Here is a 25,355-nt window from a genome sequence, read left to right as displayed (position 1 = left end):
AAAACCAAAATCGGTTTGCGCTGCGCGCTGAGAGCACGTATTGAAATATCTCATCGACCAGATTTTGTGCAGGGTGTATCTGAATATGGACACCAAATTTGAAGCAGATCCATCGAGAACTTTGGCCGTGCATCGCGAAGACACAGACAGACACACAGACACAAGTCGTATATATATATAGATGTATTTTTGGATTCAGGAAATAAAGAAAAAAACAATGCAATTATTATTGTATTTGTTATTCATATTTCGATTTTAATCAAAATTTGAATGAACAAATGAATTATTTGTTAAGCTTCAAAGCTGAAATGCAATCCAATAGTCTATAATCCATTGTTTAACCAAAAAAGTAAATTACAGGGCGGATATAATGTCATCAAAGACATTGGTCATAAACATAGATAGAAAAGCGTGTGGGGATATTATCTGGAAGAAGTTATATGTAAACTTTAATAAACATCTGTCTAGTAGTTTTTTCGGGAATTGCTGTTTATACGTAAACACACACATACACCCACCACCCTGACCCCATCTCTACCTCTTGTCGTGCAACGTCTGTGTACAGTCTGTCATGTGCTACAATGTCATGTGACGCTATGCTGTGTAAGGTGATGTGTTTTAGCCTGACTGCCAGCAAAACGACATCACTTTGATTCTTGGCTGTCCGTCTGACCTGTGCCTCTCATGTTATGTCATGTGAAACCGGCACTATGATGTTGTATGATACTTTGGTCGGACTGCCAGCAGTACCAATGGCAACAAGTAGATGTGCCTTCATATAATGTAACTTATTATGTTACACGATGTGCGCGTATAGCCTGACTGCGGGCAATATGAGATCGACACGTCAGATTTTGCAGTAGAGAAAAAGCCCAACTTGATGTCCTGCTATCCGTCTACCCATAAGTACCTGTGCACCACTGTCCCCTGTGAAGCCATATGTGATGTCGTGTATTTAGCCTGACTGCACGCAATACCACATCGACACGTCAGACCTTGCAATAGAGGGAGGGACCAGCCTGAGGCCCACCTGCCCCTCTACCCACGCCTATCTTCTGTGTGCTTGTTCGGACGGTCACAGATATACCAACGAGTGCCAGCTCTGTCACCACATGGAACGCACCAATGGTGAGAAAGTGATGTGTTAAAAGCACACTGTCTTCTTCCCGTAAAAACAGTTGGGCTCATCATCTCAGATCTGGCCAGAATTTAACATGGGATAAGATTTGTTCAGTTCGTTCATGGGCTGAAACTCCCACGGCTTTTACGTGTATGACCGTTTTTACCCCGCCATTTAGGCAGCCATACGCCGCTTTCGGAAGAAGCATGCTGGGTATTTTCGTGTTTCTATAACCCACCGAACTCTGACAAGGATTACAGGATCTTTTTCGTGCGCACTTGATCTTGTGCTTGCGTATCTTGCGTGTACACACGGGGGTGTTCGGACACCGAGGAGAGTCTGCACACAAAGTTGACTCTAAGAAATAAATCTCTCGCCGAACGTGGGGACGAACTCACGCTGACAGCGGCCAACTGGATACAAATCCAGCGCGCTACCGACTGAGCTACATCCCCGCCCATGGGATAAGATAAACCCTCCACTTTGTCAGCTTGGGTGCTCTCTCTGCACAGTGGAGGTTTTTTATGACTTAAAATTCCGTAGAGGCCACTTATGGCCTCTTCTGTCGTTGAAATGAATTTATCATAACATTTCAACTCCCCACAGCAAGCAGTCAGGGTGTTGATTATTGGTATGTGACCAATTAGAGGATTTGAGTCTTATCCCATGTGAAAGCCTGACCAGATCTGAGATGGTGAGCCGAGCTCTTTTCATATGAAGGGGTGTGCTTTAACAGATTACATGGAGTTCTACAATTTCCATTTCTGCTGAAATTGCTAATTTGTCGATAGTTTATACCTATCTTTTTGTGTTGATTGTGAATAACGATTTGCTAACTCATCGTATTTTCCATTTAAGGATTCCTTTTGGTCAACTTACATGACAAGGAATACCTGGGACCCTCATTTTGAAATGCTTCCATTTATGGCAATGGTGCAACGTATGGAACACTGAAACGGTAGAATCTACCGGTTTCCTGGGACCGGCACGGTGGCCTAGTGGTAAGGCGTCCGCCCTGTGATCGGGAGGTCGTGGGTTCGAACCCCGGCCGGGTCATACCTAAGACTTTGAAATTGGCAATCTAGTGGCTGCTCCTAAAAAAACTAAACTAAAGGGGGAGTTAACGTCCTCTCAGAAAATGTTTCTATTTGGGACAAGAATTGGTGATACGCTATGATGGCTGCTCCGCCTGGCGTCTGCCATTATGGGGTTAGTGCTAGGACTGGTTGGTCCGGTGTCAGAATAATGTGACTGGGTGAGACATGAAGCCTGTGCTGCGACCTTCGTGGTCGGCTAGGCGTTAAGCAAACAAACAAACAAACAAAAAACCGGTTTCCTGCCGTAAGCTTCCGGGTATCCCATCTTGAACACGCGGCCAGTACAACTGGCCTTGACACGGAACGATTCAAGGGGGGCAATCTCAGTCATCTGAAAGAGGGAAATCCAAACGCAATCCGCCTTGTTCGATTTTATGGGCTTGGACGATAGAGAAAAATAAGAAAAGCAAAAGCTGGAGTCCAGTCTGGACGAAACTGCTATCAAGAACGCAGAATTGATTTTTTCTGAGTTTTTTTTAGCCGTAAGCGCCATGTTTATCGGAGCAGGAAACTCTTCCAGAGTGAGGCCCCTTTGTTGGTTTCACTGCGGTGAACAGCAGTTATGAGAAATTCGAAATGAGAAATGGCGCTTACGGCTAAAAAAAAAAACTCAGAAAAAATCAATTCTGCGTTCTTGATAGCAGTTTCGTCCAGACTGGACTCCAGCTTTTGCTTTTCTTATTTTTCTCTATCGTCCAAGCCCATAAGATCGAACAAGGCGGATTGCGTTTGGATTTCCCTCTTTCAGATGACTGAGATTGCCCCCCTTGAATCGTTCCGTGTCAAGGCCAGTTGTACTGGCCGCGTGTTCAAGATGCCGGGTATCCTTGCACCTGATTGGCTCTCTTAAGGGCGTCTTCGCGAAGTCATTTTTTTAAATCAAAATTTCTGTTGCAAAGCTTCGTGAAGTAGACTTCGATAACTTGGTCGTCTTCGCCCAATTGATTTCAGGCTTTAACAATACAGGTGGTCTTTGCAAGTGGCCTGGTACAGTCAAAGACACCATGATAGTCGCGATCGGTTGTCAGTTTTGGTACACATGGGGACATGTTCTACCGGGTTTCTTGATTAGCCAATGCCTGAACCTTCTACTTGATTAACGAAAATAAAAAAGATCTACCGGGTATCTCAGGCTTCTATTGGCCAAATTTATACCGGTACGGTTAAGGAGCCAATCAAATGCAGAGATACCCGGTAGATTACGGCAGGGTACCGGCAAATTCTACCGTGTAAAAAGTCAGCTTAAGCGCTCCCTATATTACACCATGGCCATGAGTGGAAGCAATTTAAAATGAGGGTCCCAGGTATTCCTTGTTATGTATCAACCGGGTAAAAGTGAGCTTTTGTAACGGCCGCCAACCCGCTATTGTTGCAGAGGCTCTAACGATCACCTACAAGGGGGTATGCCACAACGGTCTTCTGGGAGGTCTTGGTGATCTCTTTGGTGGTCTTGGTGAGGATCCTTTAATTGCCGGTTAATTTCGTTTATTCTTTCAGTGTCCAGTTGTACTCGCTGATTGACCGGGTGGGCTGTTTGTGTGATTCTGAATAAAATTATGTCACTGTTTGTTAGCTTATGTACTTGATTTGTGAGTTTCTGTTTCGTCTCTCCCTCTGTGTGACTGTGTGACAGAGACACTGACCAGTAGTAGAGGTGCACACACACACGCACGCACGCACACAAACTCAAACACACACACACACATAAATAAACATACACGCACGCACACGCACTGACACACACACAGACGCACGCAAGCACGCGCACACACACGCTTGCACACTCGCACGCACGCACGCACACACACTGACACGGCACACACAACACACGGCCCACACACTCACAGCACACACCACACACACACACACTGACACACAAACACACACACACACTCGACACGGCGCGGTTTACCGCCGCATACTCAAAAACAGAATCACACAGACAAAAGGCACACTGTCACGCAGCCACATGTTCACAAATGCAAAGGTACTTTCGTGTCTGAGCTAGTATACGAGCAAGCCTAAGAGTACTGGGACAATTGTTACATCATATGATTGATATGTAATGTCAAATGAATGTTGCAAAACACAGTTCTTCAAGGACATCCCAAACAAGTCACAACACTTATTCACACACATACACACACACACACGCGCGCGCACTGGCTGGCACAGGACTTCTGAGAGAGAGAGAGAGAGAGAGAGAGAGAGGGGGGATGTTTATGCCACACACACAAAAGAAACTGCAGTTTTGTGCATTATGGATTACTGTGAATTAGGCGCATAAATAAAACATAACATACATAACATAACAGTGAGAAAAAAAAATCAAAAAAAAATCAGCCTTTGTGGCTGTCTGTGGGTTTCTGTCAACGGGTGTCAGCTGCAGATCGCACAGTGTTTGCAGCAGCAAGCGGGCAAGGCGTTGCACGTCGTACACTACGGCCAATGTGGCGGTGATCACGTGGTCACCACCGTCACGCAGCACAACTGTGACCAGATCTGTGACGAGGAGCTCGACTTCGTCTGCGCAGCAGACAGAATGACCTACAGTAAGTGTATCTATAGTACAGCACAGTGGAACCCACCTCATAAGACTTCCCAAATTCTGATAAAAGTCAGGTTTTAGAATGGAGGGAGATTTAAAATGTGGTTAAATTTACCGTGCCATGTGCCTGTGAGACAGGACACTCTTTGGTTTGAAATGGTATTTTGTCAGTTATTTTATACCAGGAAATATTGGTTCCGTAATTATTATTATTTTTTGTTATCTCACACTGTGGTGTCAGTCATTTTTACATCCGAAAACAGGCTAAAATTGCGAGTTATCTTCAACGACACTTTAAATCTTTAGTCTGTGACCTAAATAGATGGGGACAAAACCTCAAATTAAAAAGCTGGCCACTAGCTGGTGTTTGGTGTCTTCTATGTGCCACTTGGATACCCTTTCTGTGTGTCAAGTTATATGGTTCCGCCTCCAGACCCTTCCCTCCCTCCCACCTGCAGTGGAGTGAGTGCCAGCCCGAAACCTCCATTATCACCTCATGATAAAGAAAAAGAAACTGTTTTCCAATGATTTTTTTCTCTGCTTTATTGTGGTAATAGTATCCAAAATTAGAGAGTTTGTATCAACTCTGGGCATTGTTCTTGTTGTTGTTGTTGTTGTTGCTGGTGTTGTTGTTTTTGTTGTTGTTGTGGTTGCTGCTGTTGTTGTGCTGTTGTTGTTTTTGTTGTTGTTGTTGTTGTTGTTGTTGCTGTCAAGCGTACCCGCTACGTGCTGAAGCACCCCAGCTATCTCTATTTAAAACGTTGTTTGTTCTTTTGTTTATTGTTGTTTATTTCTTTTTCTTTCTCCAGCCTGAATGCAACAAATATCGCACAGACACGTCAGACCTTGCGATGGAAGCAGGCACACACATAGCTAGTGTAATCTGCTCTGTACGTGTGTGCATCTGATGGAAATACCTCCAACGAGTGTCTGCTCTGCCACTATATGGATTTGGATCCAACCAAATGTAAGTCAAATAGGCAAAATATAAGTAAGCAACACAATATAAGTAAGCAACAAAATAAACTTACTTTATAAAACAAAACAAAAAAACAACCAGATACTAACATAAATGTTATATTAGTAAGTCAAATATGTTTCACAAACTCAGGGAAGTTGAACACTTTTAGAAACACAACATCTGAAAACACGTTTCCACCGCCGTTGAAAGCGTGTCCTATTTCACGCCGTGGATCGTGTAACTCTGCATTTGCGCCACCGCAACTTTTTATCGCTTCACGCCGACGAAGAGGCAAGCTGCAAGGTAGGTCTCTCACAGAAAATGAAAATTTGTAGGACTTTCAGGCATCATCTAGATTCTTCATTAGTAGATTTTAAAGAAGTATATACTCAAGGTCTAAGGTACGTGCTTTTTTAGTCGAAATGTCAGGTTTCGGCAGTTCTGAAGTCCGATTTCTGCTGGAATTGTAGCTGAAATTGCACGATTTGTCCCTTCCTTCGTAACTTCAACGAAACAGCACTAGTTGATGCATTCCCGTGATGATATCCTGTGAGCTAAACATGTCCTTTGTATTCTTGATGAATGCTGTTGCACAATTTTGTCTTTGGGTGACGCACGCGGCAAAAGAAAACACAAACAATTAGACTTCATGTTATACGCCACCGATGCTTGGTGTAATTCGCCACCGCAATTTCACGTCTTGGATGTTATTCGCCACCGCAACTGTCTAATGAATTGCATAATATGTTGAAGAGTTCAGTGATTCTGTCACTTCCAATTGAAAATATTGATTTGGAGTTGTTCAGTTCAGTGTATAGTTCAGCTTTTGTAGAACACGTTTCTGAGACGCACCTGGCGGCGTTTCACTCCCACATTCTTCGTCATTCTTCTTTCCCGAAAAACGTCACGTCTGTCAGAGGCGTTCTTTTCTCTTCCAGCGTCAAACTAATGAGTTTTTGTGTTGTCGCTGGTAATAGGAATGACTGAATTTTAGAATTATTTCACACACATAAACACCAACGAAGCTTAAGAATTTTAGAATTATGTGGTATTTGGCCCCACAATGTTTTTAACAGGAGAGTTCCAGGCCCAGTTTCAGACTCAAGTGACCGCAAATCAAACAGGAAGAGGTAGGTTCCATATTGTCAAACTTAGTGATTTCAGCCACTGAGTGTTTATTGCTAGAATGGCAAAAATCGCTGCGCTCTTCAATCACATATGCTTATACAATAACTTTTCTGACGGGATACGAGTGGTTTTGTTGCAGATGGATTTGGAACAGTCCGGGCAAACCATTGACAGCTTCCTTGATGTCAGTGATGTGGTAGAAGTTACTACTCGACCACCAGTGACTTCGACACCGCAGAAAAAGAAGTCAGAGCAAAAGCAGTGTTTATGCCCAGAATGTGGGAAAACATATAAACACCAACGAACATTAAGAAACCACAGGCTCTGCCATCACACAGAGGGTGGGGGTCCAAGGGTTACCTGTGGGATGTGCAAAAAAACATTCACGAGGTCTGCAGACCTCCAGTCACATGTGAACAAACAGCACATCGGGCAAAAACCATTCGACTGCTCCAAGTGCCACAAAAAATTTGCGTGCAAACGGAATGCAAACCCAAACCGCCACACGTGTGCAAATCACTAAGTACGCGTGTGATGTCTGTGGCAAAGAGTATAAACACAAATCAACACTCAAGGCTCACACCAACACACACACACACACACACACTTGCTCACTCCTGCCCAAGATGCTTTTATCCTTTCATGTACAGGACGCAGCTTTTACGCCATTCCAAGAAATGTGTTGCCTGAAATGTTGTTTTCAAAGAATTTTGTTTTCAGTTCTGCAATGAACACTTTTGAATAGATCCAGCATATTTTGATTATTATTATTTTTGGGTTTTTTTAGTTTGAAAAAGAAGCACTTATCTGAAGTTTTGTTAAGCACACTATTGAATTGATTCAACCGATTTTGATTAGCCTTTTTTTTCTTTTCTTTTTAAATTTTGAAGACGCAGTTTCTTCCCACATTGATTTTTGCGTAGTGCGATGGCGAATAACAAAAAATGCGGTGGCGAGTTACATCTAACATTGAATTGATGCGGTGGCGAATTACAGAGAGTTGTTGACACTCTGTTTTTATCTGCTTCTTGCAAAGTATATATGGAACTATATACAGAGAAACTACACGTGGAGATTCATAAAACATTAAAGTTATCAGTGAACATGTCCAAGAATAACCAGTAATCTCCGTTTTGTTGCATTTGACGCAGAAACTGAAAATATGCCCAGAACATGGGGAAACGAGAAGAAAAACAGATCGTCACGATCACCAGGGCCATCAAAGCATCAAAAAATATATACAGAAATATAGCTAAGGATATAAGTATGTGAAATGCAACACTTGAGAACATGCTGAGTGCCTAGCATTCTAACAATTTAATTTATCATTCGAGAGACCTACCTCGCAGCTTGCCTCTTCGTCGGCGTGAAGCGATAAAAAGTTGCGGTGGCGCAAATGCAGAGTTACACGATCCACGGCGTGTATTTATCAAAGACTACATTCCGGTGTCACGAACTGAAAACTCTGCCTGAACAATCCTTCTCATTGCGGTCACTGCGCATGCGCTAACACGGGCAGATTAATCAGGTTGTGAACAACCTAACCCTAACCCTAGCAATAACCCTTACCCTAACCCTTACCCTAACCCATGGTTCGTTCGGTCAAAGGGTCGCATTTTTTAAGTCCAAGATTGGCGCATGCGCATTGACCGCAATGAGAAGGATTGTTCAGCAGAGGTTTCAGTTCGTGACAACGGCACATTTATTTTACCCGCTCTTCGATCACAAAGCAACGTCAGGGGAAGACACATATCTTGTTAATTTTGGGAACAACATTTCGATTACTGTGTACGGTGAGGTCACCAATTTAGGACCTCTGCTTTTTAGAAGTGATTTCCGTGTTGTGATAAAATGGTGTTTTTTTCACTGACAAGTTCGGTAATAATTCCATTATTTTTCAAGCACCCTCTCTTTTAAGACGCAATTTTGTCAGGTTTCTAGAGTTAAGTACCATTTCCATTACCTTTACCATTACCATTTCTACAATTTTAACGCGGAAGGGTTACTGTATTTTCTTTTGCTGAAGAAGATATAACTGTTTGTTTTCCTTTGTTTCAGCGGACTTGATGATCCTACGTAATGGAACATGTCACGCCCACATTAGTCATGCTAATAACTGGCTGGTAAATATCGGCTCAAAGGTGACGTCACCAACCTTCTGAAGATATATAGGTCAACTTTTTACCCAAGACTAGCAAATTATCAGTGACACGTACTTTGAGAAACAGTGCGTTTCTGAGTTGTTCGTAATCTCGGTTTTGCAAATTAAAGTCTCCGCTAAATAAATATGATGTTGTTGTCGTTTTCTAATTGATTAATTGATTAACCGATTGATTGAGTGAGTGATTGTTTGGTCGACTTATTGATTGATTGATTGAAAAATCGATTAATAAATTACTGATTGTCTGCTTGATGGAGTATTGTTCAGAGATAATTGCCAATTTTGTGTCCTTCATGTTTCAGTTTTGAGTGTGATATTAATGTTCTAGGTTTGAATACGGAGCAATCGTGTCAGTGTAGGCTTAATCGTAATTATAAAAGTAAAAATGCATCCTCAAAAAGAATTTATTTTTGCTTTTTATTTATTCATGTACAAAAGCTACAACAACAAAATATACAAAAACTTTGAAATACTATTGGACAGTAACAGGAAATGAATACTTTTACCCATGTTCTTGCACTTTGGCAAACGTATAAAAGAATTGACGCTATATCGATGTTGGTTGGGCTTCAATTCTGTTCATCAGAGACAATGTTCACTTCTTTGAAAGTCAAAACACAGGATTGCACTGGCTCTCTCTCACACACACACACACACACACACACACACACACACACACACACACACACACACACACACACACACACACACACACACACAAACGCGCGGGTTCATCAGAATAGGACACAAGCTTGGCGATTGTCACGCACATCGTTACAAATTTCTCACCATCACGTCACACTGCACAAACTTGACTAGTCTTGCCTGAAACCACGGGTCACCCTCGCTCAACAATGCTGAAGTTTTCACCACCTGCTGAACCTCTTCAACAAAGTTAGTGACGTCGACACCCTCACGCGTCACCAACACCATCTGCTGTTCCTTGCCTTGCAAATGGCGGTTGAAAGTCACGTGGAAGGCGAACGTGAACCATTCGTTACGCGGCGTCTGATTGGACAGGACAAAAACGCTGCGTTCGCACGTTTCTGCTGCCTGGACGATGTTTTCCTGTATTGCAGCGCCTATGCAGAAGTCTCTGTCTTGAAGAATGCACGTGTGGCCTAGTTTCTCCAGAGGTTCTACGATCTGGCGTAAAGTAAACTGGAGGTCGTCTTCTGCGTACCAAACAAACACTGACTTCACGTCTCTCTCTTCAGCGTGAGCGTGATGCTGCTTCTCGTCAACGTCTATCACCACGGCAGCTTTGTCTATGCCGCTCCGCAGGTTACGAAGATTCAGAGCATTGACTGTGAGGTTCTCGTCATCCGCAGCCACTACGATGTCGTTCAGGGTGACAGGCTTCCCTTGGATTTCTGTCACCTGCAGATAGTCCATCTTCTCTTTTTCATCGTCGTGGTGAACTTTGCTCATCAGTTCAGGCATCTCGTAGAGCAGCTTCTTGAGAAAGTGCTTGTCTATTGTGTCGATGTAACGCTGTCTTTTGATGTACTGCTGCATGTCCTTGTTCTCGATATTCTTTGGGGACAGCTGGTGCACGACGACGGTGAGGAAATGCACCATGTCCTTGTGACACTTGGCCAGAGCTTCGCGGGTGGCGGTCACCAGCAGGTCATCCTGGTCCCAGCTTTCTCCCAGCACCACCACCAGTCTCCGGCCGTTCTCGATGCAGTAGTGAACGTTCTCCAGCGTCGTGACCCCAACGAACGCGTCCCTGCTGTAGAAGAACACCCTGAAGCCCCGCTCTTCCAAAGGCTTAATGACGTTCTGCAACATCCAGTCGCGCGAGCCTACCCCGCAACACACCGTGACGTCATAGAGACTGACGTCATCAGGGGGATCCCGATCGAAGGGGTGGAGACCGGTGTGGACGTACAGAAGCACCTTCAGGCGTCTTTTCTGCAAGAAAGCGACGATGCAGAGGGTCAGGATAGCGGCAAAGAAGATGACGGGTACCGCTATGGGAACAGCCAGCTGCCCCAGGGTAGCGGAGGCCTTGCAGATGAACTGGTCGTTAGGAACGGAGGTGAAGAACTGCCATCCGTCCTTGCCCTCCACGCTGCACTGCACGTCCAGCCAGTCCTCCACAACATTCTGAAACGAGTACATGTGATGGTGTTACAACACGCTTGCTTTGACTGTGTTTGGTTTTCTCTAGAACCTGATCTTTTAACAGTAGTAGCAGTCTTTTCTGCATGAATAATGTCTATACTTTTGCTTTTCAACGGTCTCTACGTATTTTACCTCATTCCCATTTTTTTTATTCTGAATTTTTCTCGTAAATTCGATAATTGAAAAAGTCCATAATTAGAAACGTACCTTTACCGTCTAATACTCCTGACACAATGTACAGTATACCATTTGCCATATTTCATTCACCCAGAGACCGGTATCTCACTCAGTAAACTGATCACTTTGCTTCCGGACTAGGCTTGGCGAAGAAAAAAAGGGGTAAATCTTACAATATCACTCGGTGTGCCAACAACAACAAAAACAACAACCACCACCACCACCACCACCACCGCCAACAAAAAGATAACTTGCACCCACCTGATGGCCTAACAACCAGTCTTTCATCCACAAAGTGTGACAGTCACAGCGGAAACGGTTGCCTGCTACGCGAAGCTGCTTCACTTGCTCCAGAGGGGAGGACAGTCCCGTCAGCCAGTTGTCGTCAACGTACAGCAAGCGGAGGTCCTTAAACAAAAATAACATCATTATTTTCTTTGTCGTCGTCATCATGATCATCGTCGTCGTCGTCGTCATCGTCGTCGTAAGCAGCAGCAATTGCAACCATAGCAGTAGTAGCAAAGCACTACATAATGTTCACTTCAAATAGCACAATATTCCCACATGTTTTAGATTTTTTACAACAACGAAACAGCTTCAACGACAGATCTAGCTATTGTTCCTGCGCTGCTAATCTGGCTGCCTTTTCTTTAGTCTGGGACAATATTGCAGAAGGAAGCATTATCAGACTGAACAATCAAGTGGGTTTTTTTCTCTCATAAGGAGCGCTGAAAAACCATTGAATGATAAAGTGACTTTTATCTCCAAGAATCGCTGAACGAACAAACATCTTTCATCATGCATGAGACAAACGGGATGAAAAACAAACAATACAATGTCCAACCTCTTCAGGTCTGGACCTACTGTATGGGTGGGAGGGATTTCCAAAATGAGGCAGTCCTGAGTTCCGGGGCTGGGCAGGCGGCGGTGGGGTTGAGGGCTAGTCACCCCAGATGCTGTTGACATTTAGCATGATGAAGGTTTATGTTTGGTCTCACCTTGAGAAAAAAAGGTACATTTGAGGGGTAAGGGGCGAAGGGGGAAGGGGGAGCTTCCGGAACCCATCCAACCCTCCCCCCCCCCCCTAAAATCCAACCCTGCTCTTGTTTACCTTCATAAAGCTGATGACGTCCTGGGGCAGGCCCTGCAGGTTGTTGGAGGTGAGCTTGAGGTGGTGGAGGTCCCCGAGGTAGGGTAGCTTCTCCAGCGTCTTGATGGTGTTGTTCTGCAGCCACAGTTCGCGTGTGTTGGGCGGCACTCGTGGTGGGAAGGACGTCAGACCTGTTGATGGGGACAATTCCAAACCGTCAAACTCTCTCATCTCTTTATTCCGCAAAATGACATTACGTTGGGTGCAAGAAAAAGGATAAGGGCATACAAGACACAGTGACAAATGTGTAACATATTTGCAAAAAAGAATAGACGAGAAAAAAACAAATGAATACGTCATTTTTCTTCTTTCAATTTTTTGACTGACGCTGAATTCATTGGTAACAGCTTTATAGGGCAGTGAAAATAATAAAACGAAGGTGAACGAGCTACACATGAAATTAAAAGAAAACGAAAACGAGACAATTACTCCGTAAAACAGGATTAATCCCCGGATCGAAAGAACAAAACACAAATGGGATAAAACAGCAGAGCTTCGAGGTTTTTCTATTCACCGTATATGTATCGATGAGCCCCCTCCCCCCCCCCCCCTCCCCGACAAGCAAACAATTAAAAACAAAAACAAATACACAAACACACTTCATGAACAATAGCTGCAACTCGAATCCTCTTGCTTAAAATTAAATTTAGCAAATGCAAGCAAAAACGACACGGCACAAAAGGACAATGAAGTAACTGCATTTAACAGTACTGAACGTATAGTCTCGTTTACCTGCTTGCTTGCAGTCCACGATGACAGTCTGCACACGCGTGCGCATGTAACACGCGCAGGCTTCCGGGCATGACGAGGCTGACGAATGATTTTCGCTTCCGCTGGATTCCATAAGAGTGTAGGTCTCCTTGTCCTTGAGACTGGTCACGGTTCGCCCGTGCAGGTCTTCAGGCCAGGCGCACTTCCACTGCTTCAGGCAGGGCTCCTCGCCTGTCAGTATCCCCTTGGCTTTCCAGGACTCTACCTCGTGGGTCACGTTCAGAATGTTGGCATCGCACGCTAAGGGCGAGCCCTCGACATTCACCGTGTAGAATTTAATGACAAAGATGAACGTCTGCAGGGTTTCTGGTGTCTTGTCGTAGACCACGACTGAACGCAGTTTGCTGTGTCTGAGAGAGATTCTTTTCTGGTAGGTCGGCGTGTCGGTGATCTTGGCGTACTCCCCGGAGCTGGGGTTGACCAGACCTCGCATGATCTCTATCAATAAAGTCTCTCTGTCTATCTCAACAAAGTCAAGGACCTCAATGTGTGTACGGTCCAGGTTCGCTTCTTTCAGGCCTGATAGTAGGAGCAGCACGACAGGAAATTCCGTCAGCGGGTTGTTCTGAAGATCTACGTGTTTGAGCTGGACGGAGAGGGGTGAGATGGCGTGTCTGGAGATTTCACTGATGCTGTTGTTGCTCAAAATCAAGTCGGTCAGCTTCTGTAGACTCAAGAACAGACAGTCCTGTAACACCGTAAGCTGGTTTCCTGCCAAGTTTAGGTGCTCGAGATTTCGCAAGCTTCTGAAAATGTTTTGCGAAATATGTTTCAGTTTGTTATTGTGAAGGTCAAGTTTTTTCAACTTGCTTAGCCCGACAAACACATCTTCCGGCAGTGACTCGAATTTGTTGTTAGCCAGGCTCAGAAACTGTAGATCCTCTACCTGTCGAAATACAGAACCTGAGATTTTTCTCAACTCGTTATACTCGAAGGAAACATACTGGAACTCGCCTGTAAGTTCAAAGGTAGTCATGTTCTGGATTCTGTTGCCGTCCAAAATGTACACACGACGAAACAAGTTGGGCTCAATGTCAATCATATCATCGTAACTGTACAAGAAGTTAAACTTGTAGTTTCTGCTTAGGTTTCTCGGCAGTTCCGCGTAGCCTGGTGACCAGGGGAAATCTACAGGGGAAGTTAGTTTGTTGCCTTTCAACATCAGCGCGCGATTATTGGGCAAGGCTGCTTTCAAACGCTCTGGAAAGTACGTGATACTGTCGTTCACAAAAAATAACTCAGCAATGTTGTTGAGATTCCCAGCGCACAGGCCTAACAATTCCAAGCTCCTCTGTCCCTGTCGGTCGTCAACTATGCCAATAGACGCCACTCCTTGAAAGGCACGGCACAATTCTGGTCGGCTCTCTAGTTGGGAAAATCCGCTTGTAGCCCCGTTTCCTATCAGTATCAGGACTTTCATGTCCGTCATGTTGGCAACGATGTCGATGCCCTTGAGGCTCACCCTGCAGTTGAGAGTCTTCAAATAGCCGATGAAGTTGGGGTAAAAGTTGTAGTAGTTGGGGTCGTCTGGACCGCCTCTCGTTTTTCCTCCCTCTGTAAGGTTTACATCCTCCTCTAACATTCCTTCTCCTCCTTCTCCTTCTTCTGGCATATTCTCTACTTCATAGTTCTCCTTAAAGAGGACTTGTGTGCCAGGTTCGCGACACTTGAACCAGAAGTGGCCGACTAGTTCCGGTCCTGTGGTGAAGTTCCTCAACCTGCTCTCAAAGTCTTCTCTCGTCATGTAACATCGGGACTGGCCGGGCAGGATGGTGAAGTACAGCTCAGCGCTTTTGAGAAGAACATTATCTTTCGTGTACAGAGAGTCGGAGAAGATCTGGGTGAACTGGTAGCGGCAGTGGGAGAGGTTTGCTGCCTGTGCTGGGTCGTTGCTGCTGGATATTGCGGTTCTGTTTGCTTGGGTGTGTCCAGAATCATTTGTGTCGGTGTTCGCTGGTGTGACGATCCCAGCGTTGGGCGTGCTGGGACCGACTCTGTTCCCATCGTGCGACACAGGAGTGGAAGAGGTGGAAATCATTGTTGTCGAACCACCTAATAATTCAAACTCTAGTCTGGTTTGATTCGAGCTGCTTGGAAGGTGCAAGTACACATCATCGTCAGCAGACGTGTTGCTCGTTCTGTTGCCTTTAGTTGAGATATTGGTAGTTTTCGTTGTAGGAGAAACGAAGGCAGTTGTGTTGACAATTTGAGCCAAAATACAACAGCAGAGAAGCCAAAGCGTCACATTCTTGTTTCCTTCCATGGTCACATTACCAGGTGCTGCTCTCTCCTTCTTTTGGTTCAGGGAAAGTGAAGAGTTTGGTTTGTATCTGAAACAGGGAGGAGACAATATATATAGGGCCCGCATCCTGCTTAAATAACAAGTAGACAGCAGGCTACACTTTTCTTTACGCACATGCTGCTTGTGACAAAATTGGTGCTAGGTAATACTCCCCCGTCCCTCTCTCTGTCTCTCTCTGTCTGTCTCTCTCTCATTATCAGCGATTATCACGAAAAGCGTGAAAGCAAACAACGCATTTGTGCGGCGGCAGACGTCATCATAACTCAAGTGACCCCTTCCGAAGCGTTTCCGATATATAACCCTCGCGACCTAAGCGACGTGATCCTAATATGTCGAATATCTTATCATTTGTGGCTACTAAGGACACTTAAACGTGAGAATGAGATAGCCATTGGTGGTAACACTATTTACTGTTTTATAATTATGTAAGATTCCTTCGCTGCTTGATACGAGAGTTAGAGCATGATGTAGCCTTTTGATGTGATATTGCTTGTATGATAAAGAGCTTCTGGCTTTGGCATCCGCATTGTTGGTACACATTGTTTGGCATCTACATTGTTGGTATTTTTGAATAGTTCCAGGATCACAAACTGAAAGACAGAATGGTACATAACTATACACTCGGAAACAGACAGAAGTACAGATATACGGACGAGCGGACAGACACCATCACTAAAGGTATACAGACAGACAGACAAACTCAAAGATAAGATAAAGATAGAGACAGAAGAAAACATATAGACAGACAGACATACACACAGACAGACTGACAAGCTGACGTACGTACAGACAAAGTAACAGGCAGGCGGGCGGATAGACAAAAAAAAGCCTACACATAGACGATAAGACACTAACACTAACTCACACACACACATACACACGCACACACACACACACACACACACACACACACACACACACACACACACACACACACACACAAACAGAGACACACACGCATGAACGCACTCACACACACACACACACACACACACTAACTGAATACACACGCTGCGGTTTACCGCCCGCTTACTCAAAGAGGCACACAGACAAAAGGCAATACTGTCACGCAGCCAGATGTTCACAAGCTAATATACGAGCAAGCCTAAGAGTACTGGGAACGTTTCATTTTATATCTTTACTTTCATTTGTTTTAACCTAAGGTTTGTTATGTCAGGTGTTAGAACACTGTTCCTCAAGGTCATCCCAAACAAGTCACAACACTGTGACACACACACACCTCACACACACACACACGCCAAGAAACCAAACAAAACTAAACTGTGAAGAATCAGTTGTGACTAATAAAACTGACCTGGTTTCTACCGAACTGAGAGCCACACAACACACTCACTGCGCTCTCTACAACACCACAACTCGACCCGACAGTCAGTCATACTATGAAACATGATAAGCTACGCTTCATACCTCAAGACCCTTTCAAAAAGGCAGGATGAGAGAGTGGTGGATGGGAGGGTGGGGGTGGGGGCTGTGGCTGGTGGTGGTGGTGCGAGGACACGATAGCCCGTTGCAGGGCCTGATCTGGGGGGGGGGGGGGGGGTTCCTGGGGTTCCGGAACCCCCCCCCCCCTGGCCATCCAATGTACCTCTCAGAGAAAAAAAAATGTGGACTTTGGACCCCTGCCTTCAGTTGGAACCACCCCCCCTCCCCCCCTCAAACGAACTTGGTTCGGCCCTGCGTTGAAATGTCATGCTAACGGGAAAACCTTAGCCGTCTGTCTATGTCCGGTATGCACGACAACATGCCTTGATAAATCGGGGAAAAAATGTGACGAAGACAAGCGCATCCTTGATAAGACAAAAAAAAAAATACACACAAAACATAAAGAAATAGAAATGTTACTACAGCAAGATTTAAGAGGTGAAGATTTCAAAAACATTAAACAAATTAAGTCACTGTCTTCCCGATGTCAGTATGCTAACAAAGGCGCCTACATAAACCCCACGTTTGTTATTAATCTACAGTCACAAGTTGAGAAATCCCCACCTCTATTAATTTCTCGCTGCAGGAATATTTGTTTGCTACATTTTTTCCTTCTTTTTGTGAGTAATCGTTTTTCGGATGCAAACACTTGTGCTAAGGCAAACATGAATAAATACACAAATAAATGAATGTTCTTTCCACTGACAAGGCCAAAACATTAGGGTAGGTAGGTTCCTATCATTTTTTTTTTTAAACCTGGGATGTTGCTTTTTATTGATCGGAACTCGTACGAGCTGTATTCCCTTGATGTCGCAGAAAGGTAGAATTCCTTGTAAAATCTGCGAACACGAGTTTTGGTCATTTTTAAATTTGTTTTTAAAGGCTTAAAAAGAAAAACATTGTTGTAGAGTCGGGAGGAGAAAAATATGGTCAGTCGGCGAACCGTTTTTGTTTTGTTTTAGGCCTTACAAAGATAGCAAATGAACTCACACGTTTCAGATTTATCTACAATCATATTCCATTTGTTTTATTCGAGAAATCCCAGTTTCTTGTTATGGTACTTTCTACGACGCTGGTCTTATTTGAGGGATGGGTGGGGGGGGGGGGGGGCGGCGGGGGCGGGGTCCCTCTTTCTCGTGACCCTTTTAGAATTCAAAATTAAACTGACTTATGCAATACTGGTTGTCCTTCAAGCTCAAAGCCATGTGCATACAAAGTCTCGATCATCGATGTCGAAATTTGTTACAAGCCCCAAAATAAGTCAAACTCACGCACGCATGCTTATTACTAGAGCTTGCAAAGATAAAAACGCACACGTTCCTAAATCATCAACAATCACATGCCATTTTGTATGGTTACCTTGCATGTCCTGCTGCAGATACGTTTCTTGTATTAAGGGAAAGTCGCCAATCCCGGAACAGTCGGCAAACTTGGAACACCTCAATATGCAATCAACGGGAAACAATTCATGAATAACTGTTTTGCAGAAATGTGTAGTGACCGTTATATATTCGTTTTATTACTCTTTATCTATATACGTCACATAAAATGTTGATTGCTGTGATAAAACGTCATGGATTTGTAATCATTTTAACGGAGACAAAGATTTGAAAAGTCACGTGTATCCAACAGCTCAACTCAAAATCCATGCCGGTGTAACACGAGAAAATTACTCCCACGAGATTTTTACTCCGGAGTAAACATTTCGTACGAAAAAGTTACTCCCTTTACGAAAAAAGCACTCCCCCATTACACGAGAAAATTACTCCCCAAGACAGGTGAGTTCCGAGTAAACATTTCTTACAAAAATGTTACTCCCCTGACGAATAAATAACGAATAAATTACTTCACCCAAACACAAGCAGTTTAACTTCCCATTCCAGGTGTACGAAATGTTTACTCCCTTGTCCCCTGTTAGTCTTGGTGGTGGAAGGGGTGGAAGGAGGGTAGCTTCTGCTGAGAGGAAGAAAATGGGAACATTCTTAACGATGCATTCTATGTATCCTGGAGGAAAGCACTTGGTACTGCTTCATGTGTGTCACCAACTCCCCTGCTGTCAAGAGCCTTGGCGTCTTTCTCGACTCCACTCTCTCCATGCAGACACACATCTCCTTCATCATCAAGACCTGCTTTTTCCACCTACGACGCATCGCCTCCATCCGTCGCTACCTGACCCACGACGCCTGTGTCAAGCTGGTTGTCTCCCTCATCTTCAGTCGTCTGGATTACTGCAACTCCCTTCTGGCTGGCCTCCCCGCTTCATCCATTCATGGCCTACAACGAGTCCAGAACGCTGCCGCCAGGCTGACGTTGAGAAAGACGAAGCGAGACCACATCACCCCCCTACTTCGCTCCTTGCACTGGCTCCCTGTCAACACCCGAATCTCCTAAAAACTGTCCACTCTGGTCTACAAGTGTCTCAACGACTCTGCTCCCGAGTACCTTCAATCCTCCCTGGACCTGTACACCCAGCCTTCCGACCGTCCCCTTCGTTCTGCTGCTGACCCACTCCGCCTTCACATCCCTCGCTCGAAACTTGCATCTGCTGGTCAGCGTGCATTTCCCTCCGCGGGCCCCTCCGTCTGGAACTCCCTGCCGCTTGGGCTTCGCCAGAGCCCCTCTCTTGACGCGTTCAAGAGTAGGTTGAAGACTCAGTTCTTCCCGTAGCTGGCTGCGAATTTCATGTTCGACGTGATGTGTTGTGCCCCAAAAGACATTCTTATGCTGTGCTCTGTGAGAGGTGTTTTCTTTGTGTTTGATATCATTTTGTTTGGACATGGCTATTGATGTGTACATTGTTGTTAAACAGTTGTTTGTTGTATGTTTATCCGGGTTTGCTAGTGTGTGATAGGGTTCGTGTCCGTCTGTAGATGTTAGTTTCTTTGTTAGTCCTGTGTTGACAACTCTTCGACAAGCGCTCAGAACTGTACCCACGGAATACGCGCTATAATTATAAGCTTCATATTGATATTGATTGATTGATACTGTGCCAGAGATGCACACAGTGGGCCCACGACGACTGCGCTGACAGCAGAGGACAAAAGGACTTTGTCTGCGAAATCTGTACCTGGTTATTTTTTGTGTCTGCGAAAGCAGTTCTTAAATCTGTTCTTAGTTATTTGCTTTCAGACTTTATGCGTATTGATTTTTAAATTTCGTCAATTGCATGGGCAGGTAGCCCTTTCATATCTGTTTGTCAACAGAAGAGGGGTACAAATGAAGCTGCGAAATCTTGTGGTACTGCTTCATGTGTGGCACCAACTCTCCTGAGGGCATGATACAGTGCCAGAAGTTCACACAGTGATCACACGATGACTGCGCTGACAGTAGAAGGCAAAAGGACATTGTCTGCGAAATCGGTTCTCAGCTTCTTTTTTTCCTTTTTGTGTGGAAAGGTTTAGTTTCTCCGTTTTTGTTGTTCATACCTAGCCCTTATTTATCTATTTTGTTCACATTTTAGGCTTAAATTGTTATCCGATTTGTTATTTCCTTGGTAAAAATCAAAATATGATGTGAAAAAAGACATTTAAATACAATGGATCAATCAAAATATTATGACGTATTTAATTCTCTTGTGTGTGTGGCAATGTGTGCTTGTGTGCGTGTGATTGAGAGTGTGTAGGTGTAAATGTGTGAGTGAGAGACACATAGAGCACTAGAAAGAGAGTCTGTTTGTTTTTGTATGTAGGCTATTCCGAGTTTGACAACACACTGTGTTCCACGTTACACCCCCATGCGTCCAACCTGGAACAGATGCAGACATTTTTATGATGATCAGTCGGATGAGTTGCGTGACTTTTATTTTATGTTATGTTGTTCGTTGATTTACTAATAGAGTCTAGTATGTGACAATATAAAGAACGATTTGCATTATCCATGTGTTGGTCTGGTCCAGTTGCTTCTCCTTTACTGTTCCGGGTTTGGCGACTTTCCCTACTACATCTGCGTTATATTTTGTTGATATTTGTTTTTCAATGATTCTCTATTTGTGCGAGTGAGTGTCTTCCGGATGTCTTTATGCTAATGCTGACACATACGAGAGTGATTTACTGCAGCGTGAGTAATTCAGCTACAGTCACATCTCACGATTTTTCTAGAGAGTCATATCAAGTTTCCGAATATGTGTGTGTTTTCTTCTGCCAGGTCATGTATACATGTACTTCAATCAGTCTTCCCAGGTGAAAGGACAATGCGGTAGCTATGAGAATAATGAGTTTTTAGGCCCGTGAACGTTTATACCAAAACATCCTTTCAGTCTTGCGAATCAAGTACCTGAATACAACACAATGTTTTCATGTTGTAAATAAGACTTCAGGCGTTTGAAATTTAAGCCCAAATACCGGTGAAGGTTTGCTTAGTTTTCGTTGTGTTGACGAGAGGACTTTTTCTAGCGATTACATTTTACGCACAAGACACGAACAATCAGTCTTGCTAATTGATTGAAACAGGGAAGCTTCTGTGTTCAACGTGATTCATGTTGGCGCGTCTGTCTGAACATCATGTCAAATTATCTCATCAGTTACGATCTTTCTGACACGGCGACACAACACTCGATACTGTGCCAAAGAAAACATATTAGGCCAAAAAAAATAGGTCTGTTTACGGTAACATAGGCCCCAAAAAATAGGGTCGGTAGGTCGGGATATTTTTTTTTTCTCCAAAAAACCATATTTTTACGTTATTATTTTTTTTTTTTCCAAATGCCAAAAAAAGTCTAGGGTCGCGCGAAAAAAATAGGGTCGGTCGGGTTACCGTAAACAGACTATTTTTTTTTGTTGGCCTTATCAATATATACGAACTTCGGCGATGCAGAATAGTTCTCGCGCCTCTTTCTCCACGATATTGAGTTAGTTTAAACACTGAAGTGGACTTAATAAGAAGATTAGACACGAAGTATATTTGTTTTGCCCATTGTCCCCTTGACTGCCTTAGGACGGGTATACCCGTCCTGAACTTGTGCATTATTTCCATGATTAGATACTAAAAACAGATTCTTGGTTGAATTTCTTTTAAAAATAACATAGGTTTTACTTTTCTACCTACTGCCAGTTTGGAGCTAGAATTTTTTGTGAATTATTACACCCCGAACTCCAATATTCCCTGGCAGTCAGGAAGTTTTGATTGGCAGCGAAAGGGTTAAATCGTGATGTTTGTAGCATGATACAGGCTAGATCAAAATTCTTGCAGTGCCCGGCAGTTTCGGAATTTGGAATTTGTGTGACCCTTCCAGTATCGCTTTTGTGTGTAAGTTGTGTGTAAATTACTCTTGTCCCTCTGACCCTGGCTGCAACAAAGTTGTGTGTGTGTGTGTGTGTGTGTGTGGTGTGTGTGTGTGTGTGTGTGTGTGTGTGTTTGTGTGTGTGTGTGTGCGTGTGGGTGTGTGTGTGTGGGAGTGTATGTGTGTGTGTGTGTGTGTGTGTGTGTCGCTGAGCGGTGTGCAGTGAGCGCGCGCAATTTAAAGTGCAGGTTCATCCTGGGTAAATAAAAGAACAGAATTCTACCACTGTACACGAACGTGACCTGGTTTCAACAAAGACAGAGAGAGGAAAACAAAGGAGAGACGATAACCAGGCTGGTTCTTGTTTACAATATTCTTTCTTTGTCTCTTGTCACCGGTTCGTGTCAGTAAATCGGTCACTGGCCTGTGCGCGGCAAGTCAGATATAAAACCAGCGACCGTTCTTTGACAGAGACGACATAAAGGCTGTTGGAGTGATAATTTACTCTACATGATGAACATCCGCAATATCCCGGATATGCGCATTATAGTTTATACGGTACATCCGGTTCTGTCGGTTGAACTTGACATGGCGGGAAGGCGAGGCATGTTGCTGCTATGGCTGCGAAGAAAGTTGTCCCATTTTGTGAATAACATGTTCAAGTAAACCTTTCTTTCTTTATTTGGTGTTTAACGTCGTTTTCAACCGTTCAAGTAAACCTCACCAGTTGTGTATACAATAATAGCTGAAACACATGTACCAGTTAAACGACCCTCCACTTATAAACCGGCCCACATTTCTCTGTCCGGCGCCTATATCTCGGCTTTCTCGATCTCCGACTGTGTCACGGTATGTCTGTCAGTCTGCATGTCTCTGTCTCTGTCTGTCTGTCTCTTTCTCTGTCTGTCTCTGTCTCTGTCTCTGTGTCTCTGCAGGGCCGCCGGACCCAGGGGGGGGGGTTTCCTGTTGCCCAGAACCCCGCCCCCCCCCCCCCCCATGGCCTGACCATGTACCTCCTCCAGGGGTAAGGCCTAAAAAAAAAAAATAGGTGTGGTTACGGTAACCCGACCTACCCTATTTTTAGGGGCCGATCCTATAACTTCTTATTACATTTGTAAAAAAAAAAAAAAAAAAAAAAAAAAAAAAAAAAACGAGTGCAAAAAACGCAATGAAAGCGAAAGCGCCCGTGTCGCACACTTATTTCCCTGTCAAGTAGGTTTAATTTGTACACATTAGAAAAAAAAGTTAAAAAAAAAAAAAAGTAATTGCCAACCTACCTACCCTATTTTTTTTGGCTATGTTACCGTAACCACACCTATTTTTTTTTTTTTTTGCCTAACAAAATATATGCTTTAACATTTAGTCAGTTTGTTTTGTCTTTAAAACTCATGACAAATACTCCCAGAATGCGCCAGATTGCACATAATCTGGATTTCAAAAATGTGCCTGGGGGGCATGCCCCCGGACCCCCCTAGAAGGTTCGCGGGTGCTTCGCACCCTCAACTAATGTACCCCTACCACAATTGGGGCCCCCTCACCCTACTTAGGTCCGTCCCTGCTCTGTGTCTGTGTCTGTCTCCATCTCTCCCTGTCTCTGTCTCCATCTCTCCCTGTCCATGACGATTCTAACTCTCTCTCTCTCTCTCTCTCTCTCTCTCTCTCTCTCTCTCTCTCTCCTCTCCTCTCTCTCTCTCTCTCTCTCTCTCTCTCTCTCTCTCTCTCTCTCTCTCGGGTTGTCCCCCCCCCCTCAGTCTCTCTCTCTCTCTCTCTCTCTCTCTCTCTCTCTCTCTCTCTCTCTCTCGGGTTGTCCCCCCCCCCCCCCTCAGTCTCTCTCTCTCTCTCTCTCTCTCTCTCTCTCTCTCTCTCTCTCTCTCTCTCTCGGGTTGTCCCTCTCTCTCTAGCAAATTCCTTCTGCACAAGAAGAAGCGTGCTCCTTGTCATTAACACGCATAACAGACAACCGGCACACAAAGACATCCACGTTCACACCGAACCAAGTGACACTGACGACGGTACGTCGACACACCCACTACATGGTGCAAACTTGTACGGTGACACGAACAGGGCGGAACACAGACACGGCACACAAACGCGCGCGCTCGGCACTAACGCGCACACACTTACGCTCGCACACACACGCAAGCAGTGACGCACACTCGCACACACGCACGACGTAAGCACTGACGCAAACACACACACACACACACCGTGCCCATCGTACACTGCAATGCCAGAATGGTTTAAAGTTGTCGTGCCTATAGTAACATTGTTAATGTCACTTCACCCCACTCTCCACAATGGTTTGTGGTTCTCTTGTGTGTGTGTGTGTGTGTGTGTGTGAGAGAGAGAGAGAGAGAGAGAGAGAGAGAGAGAGAGAGAGAGAGAGAGAGAGAGAGGGTCAACCAAACACTCACTAAATGGCATCGAAAAGAGGAAATCCAATGAAAAATTTAGCTAAAGGCAATGAAAACAAGAGTGTTCAATGACAAAAAGTCAGCTGAACTAGCAATACAGGTACGTAATAACATTGAAGTATCTTACCTTCCCAGGCCAGTATGGACAGTGACTGCACCATGTTAGTATGAGACTTCACTCCCGAATGTGTTAGGCTGAAGCTTGTTTACAGATTACGTAGATTCGTTTTTCTTGGGAAACCCATGGTATGACACAGTTAGTGACATTCAAATCGCAACACGAAACTTAATTAGCTCTGGTTGACGTCATGATAATAATTCGCCCGGAGAGTGAAGAATGGGCAACATCACCCAAATCCTTTTAGTACATTTAACAATTATTTGTTTTAGCTCATCTGTTTTGTGTGCGGTTTTTTTCCTTCCCAAATTTTTTATCCTTTCCTTTCATTATTCTTCCTGTTGATATAATCTTTCTTATTAAAGGCACAGTAAGCCTCCCGTAAACCATCACAGATACGGTCAGGCTTTCACACACAGTACAAACACCCTTTCATTTAAACACTCACCGATTGAGAACATCCTAGGTGCCCTCCGTAAAGAGCGAACAATTTTCAAAGAATTTATTTTTGCGTGGTTTATCTTACCCCTGAGCCATCGTGAACCCGTGTGATCCAGTTTCCCTTGTTCACAATGCAGTCGTCAGTTAGTCATTTGAATGCGACTCGATGTGAGCTT

At 44.3% G+C, this 25,355-nt stretch overlaps 1 protein-coding gene and 1 long non-coding RNA gene across 3 annotated transcripts; one reads left to right on the top strand and one right to left on the bottom strand.

Annotated features, from left to right (window-relative positions):
- The first annotated feature begins 569 nt into the window (after nucleotides 1-569).
- Nucleotides 570-9,123, top strand: LOC138959412 (uncharacterized). 2 transcript variants are annotated; one of them, XR_011453715.1, is made up of 4 exons: nucleotides 570-1,128; nucleotides 3,593-3,670; nucleotides 5,575-5,732; nucleotides 8,913-9,123. It is a non-coding gene; the product is annotated as an uncharacterized lncRNA (long non-coding RNA). The 2 variants fall into 2 exon arrangements; XR_011453714.1 differs by lacking the exons at nucleotides 570-1,128; nucleotides 3,593-3,670 and adding an exon at nucleotides 4,629-4,769.
- A 280-nt stretch (nucleotides 9,124-9,403) lies between these two features.
- Nucleotides 9,404-24,776, bottom strand: LOC138959410 (protein toll-like). The gene is made up of 6 exons (XM_070330892.1): nucleotides 24,748-24,776; nucleotides 18,348-18,427; nucleotides 13,205-15,573; nucleotides 12,434-12,603; nucleotides 11,584-11,730; nucleotides 9,404-11,127 (listed from the first exon to the last, which is right to left on the bottom strand). The coding sequence occupies exons 3-6, from the start codon at nucleotides 15,504-15,506 to the stop codon at nucleotides 9,790-9,792; spliced, it is 3,957 nt and encodes a 1,318-aa protein (XP_070186993.1). The 5' UTR covers nucleotides 15,507-15,573; nucleotides 18,348-18,427; nucleotides 24,748-24,776; the 3' UTR covers nucleotides 9,404-9,789.
- Nucleotides 24,777-25,355: the final 579 nt, after the last annotated feature.

Source organism: Littorina saxatilis, linkage group LG2 (assembly GCF_037325665.1).
Source record: "Littorina saxatilis isolate snail1 linkage group LG2, US_GU_Lsax_2.0, whole genome shotgun sequence".
NCBI lineage: Eukaryota > Metazoa > Mollusca > Gastropoda > Littorinimorpha > Littorinidae > Littorina > Littorina saxatilis.
This window is presented reverse-complemented; position numbering and strand designations above follow the sequence as displayed.

What these genes read in the sequence shown, in the direction of transcription:
- LOC138959410 (XM_070330892.1), bottom strand. Translation starts at nt 15,506, where the DNA reads ATGGAAGGAAACAAGAATGTGACGCTTTGGCTTCTCTGCTGTTGTATT. An exon ending in ACGTCATCAGCTTTATGAAG is followed by an intron (nt 11,731 to 12,433) that starts GTAAACAAGAGC and finishes TTTTTGTTTAAG; the next exon opens with GACCTCCGCTTGCTGTACGT. An exon ending in ACTGGTTGTTAGGCCATCAG is followed by an intron (nt 11,128 to 11,583) that starts GTGGGTGCAAGT and finishes TACTCGTTTCAG; the next exon opens with AATGTTGTGGAGGACTGGCT.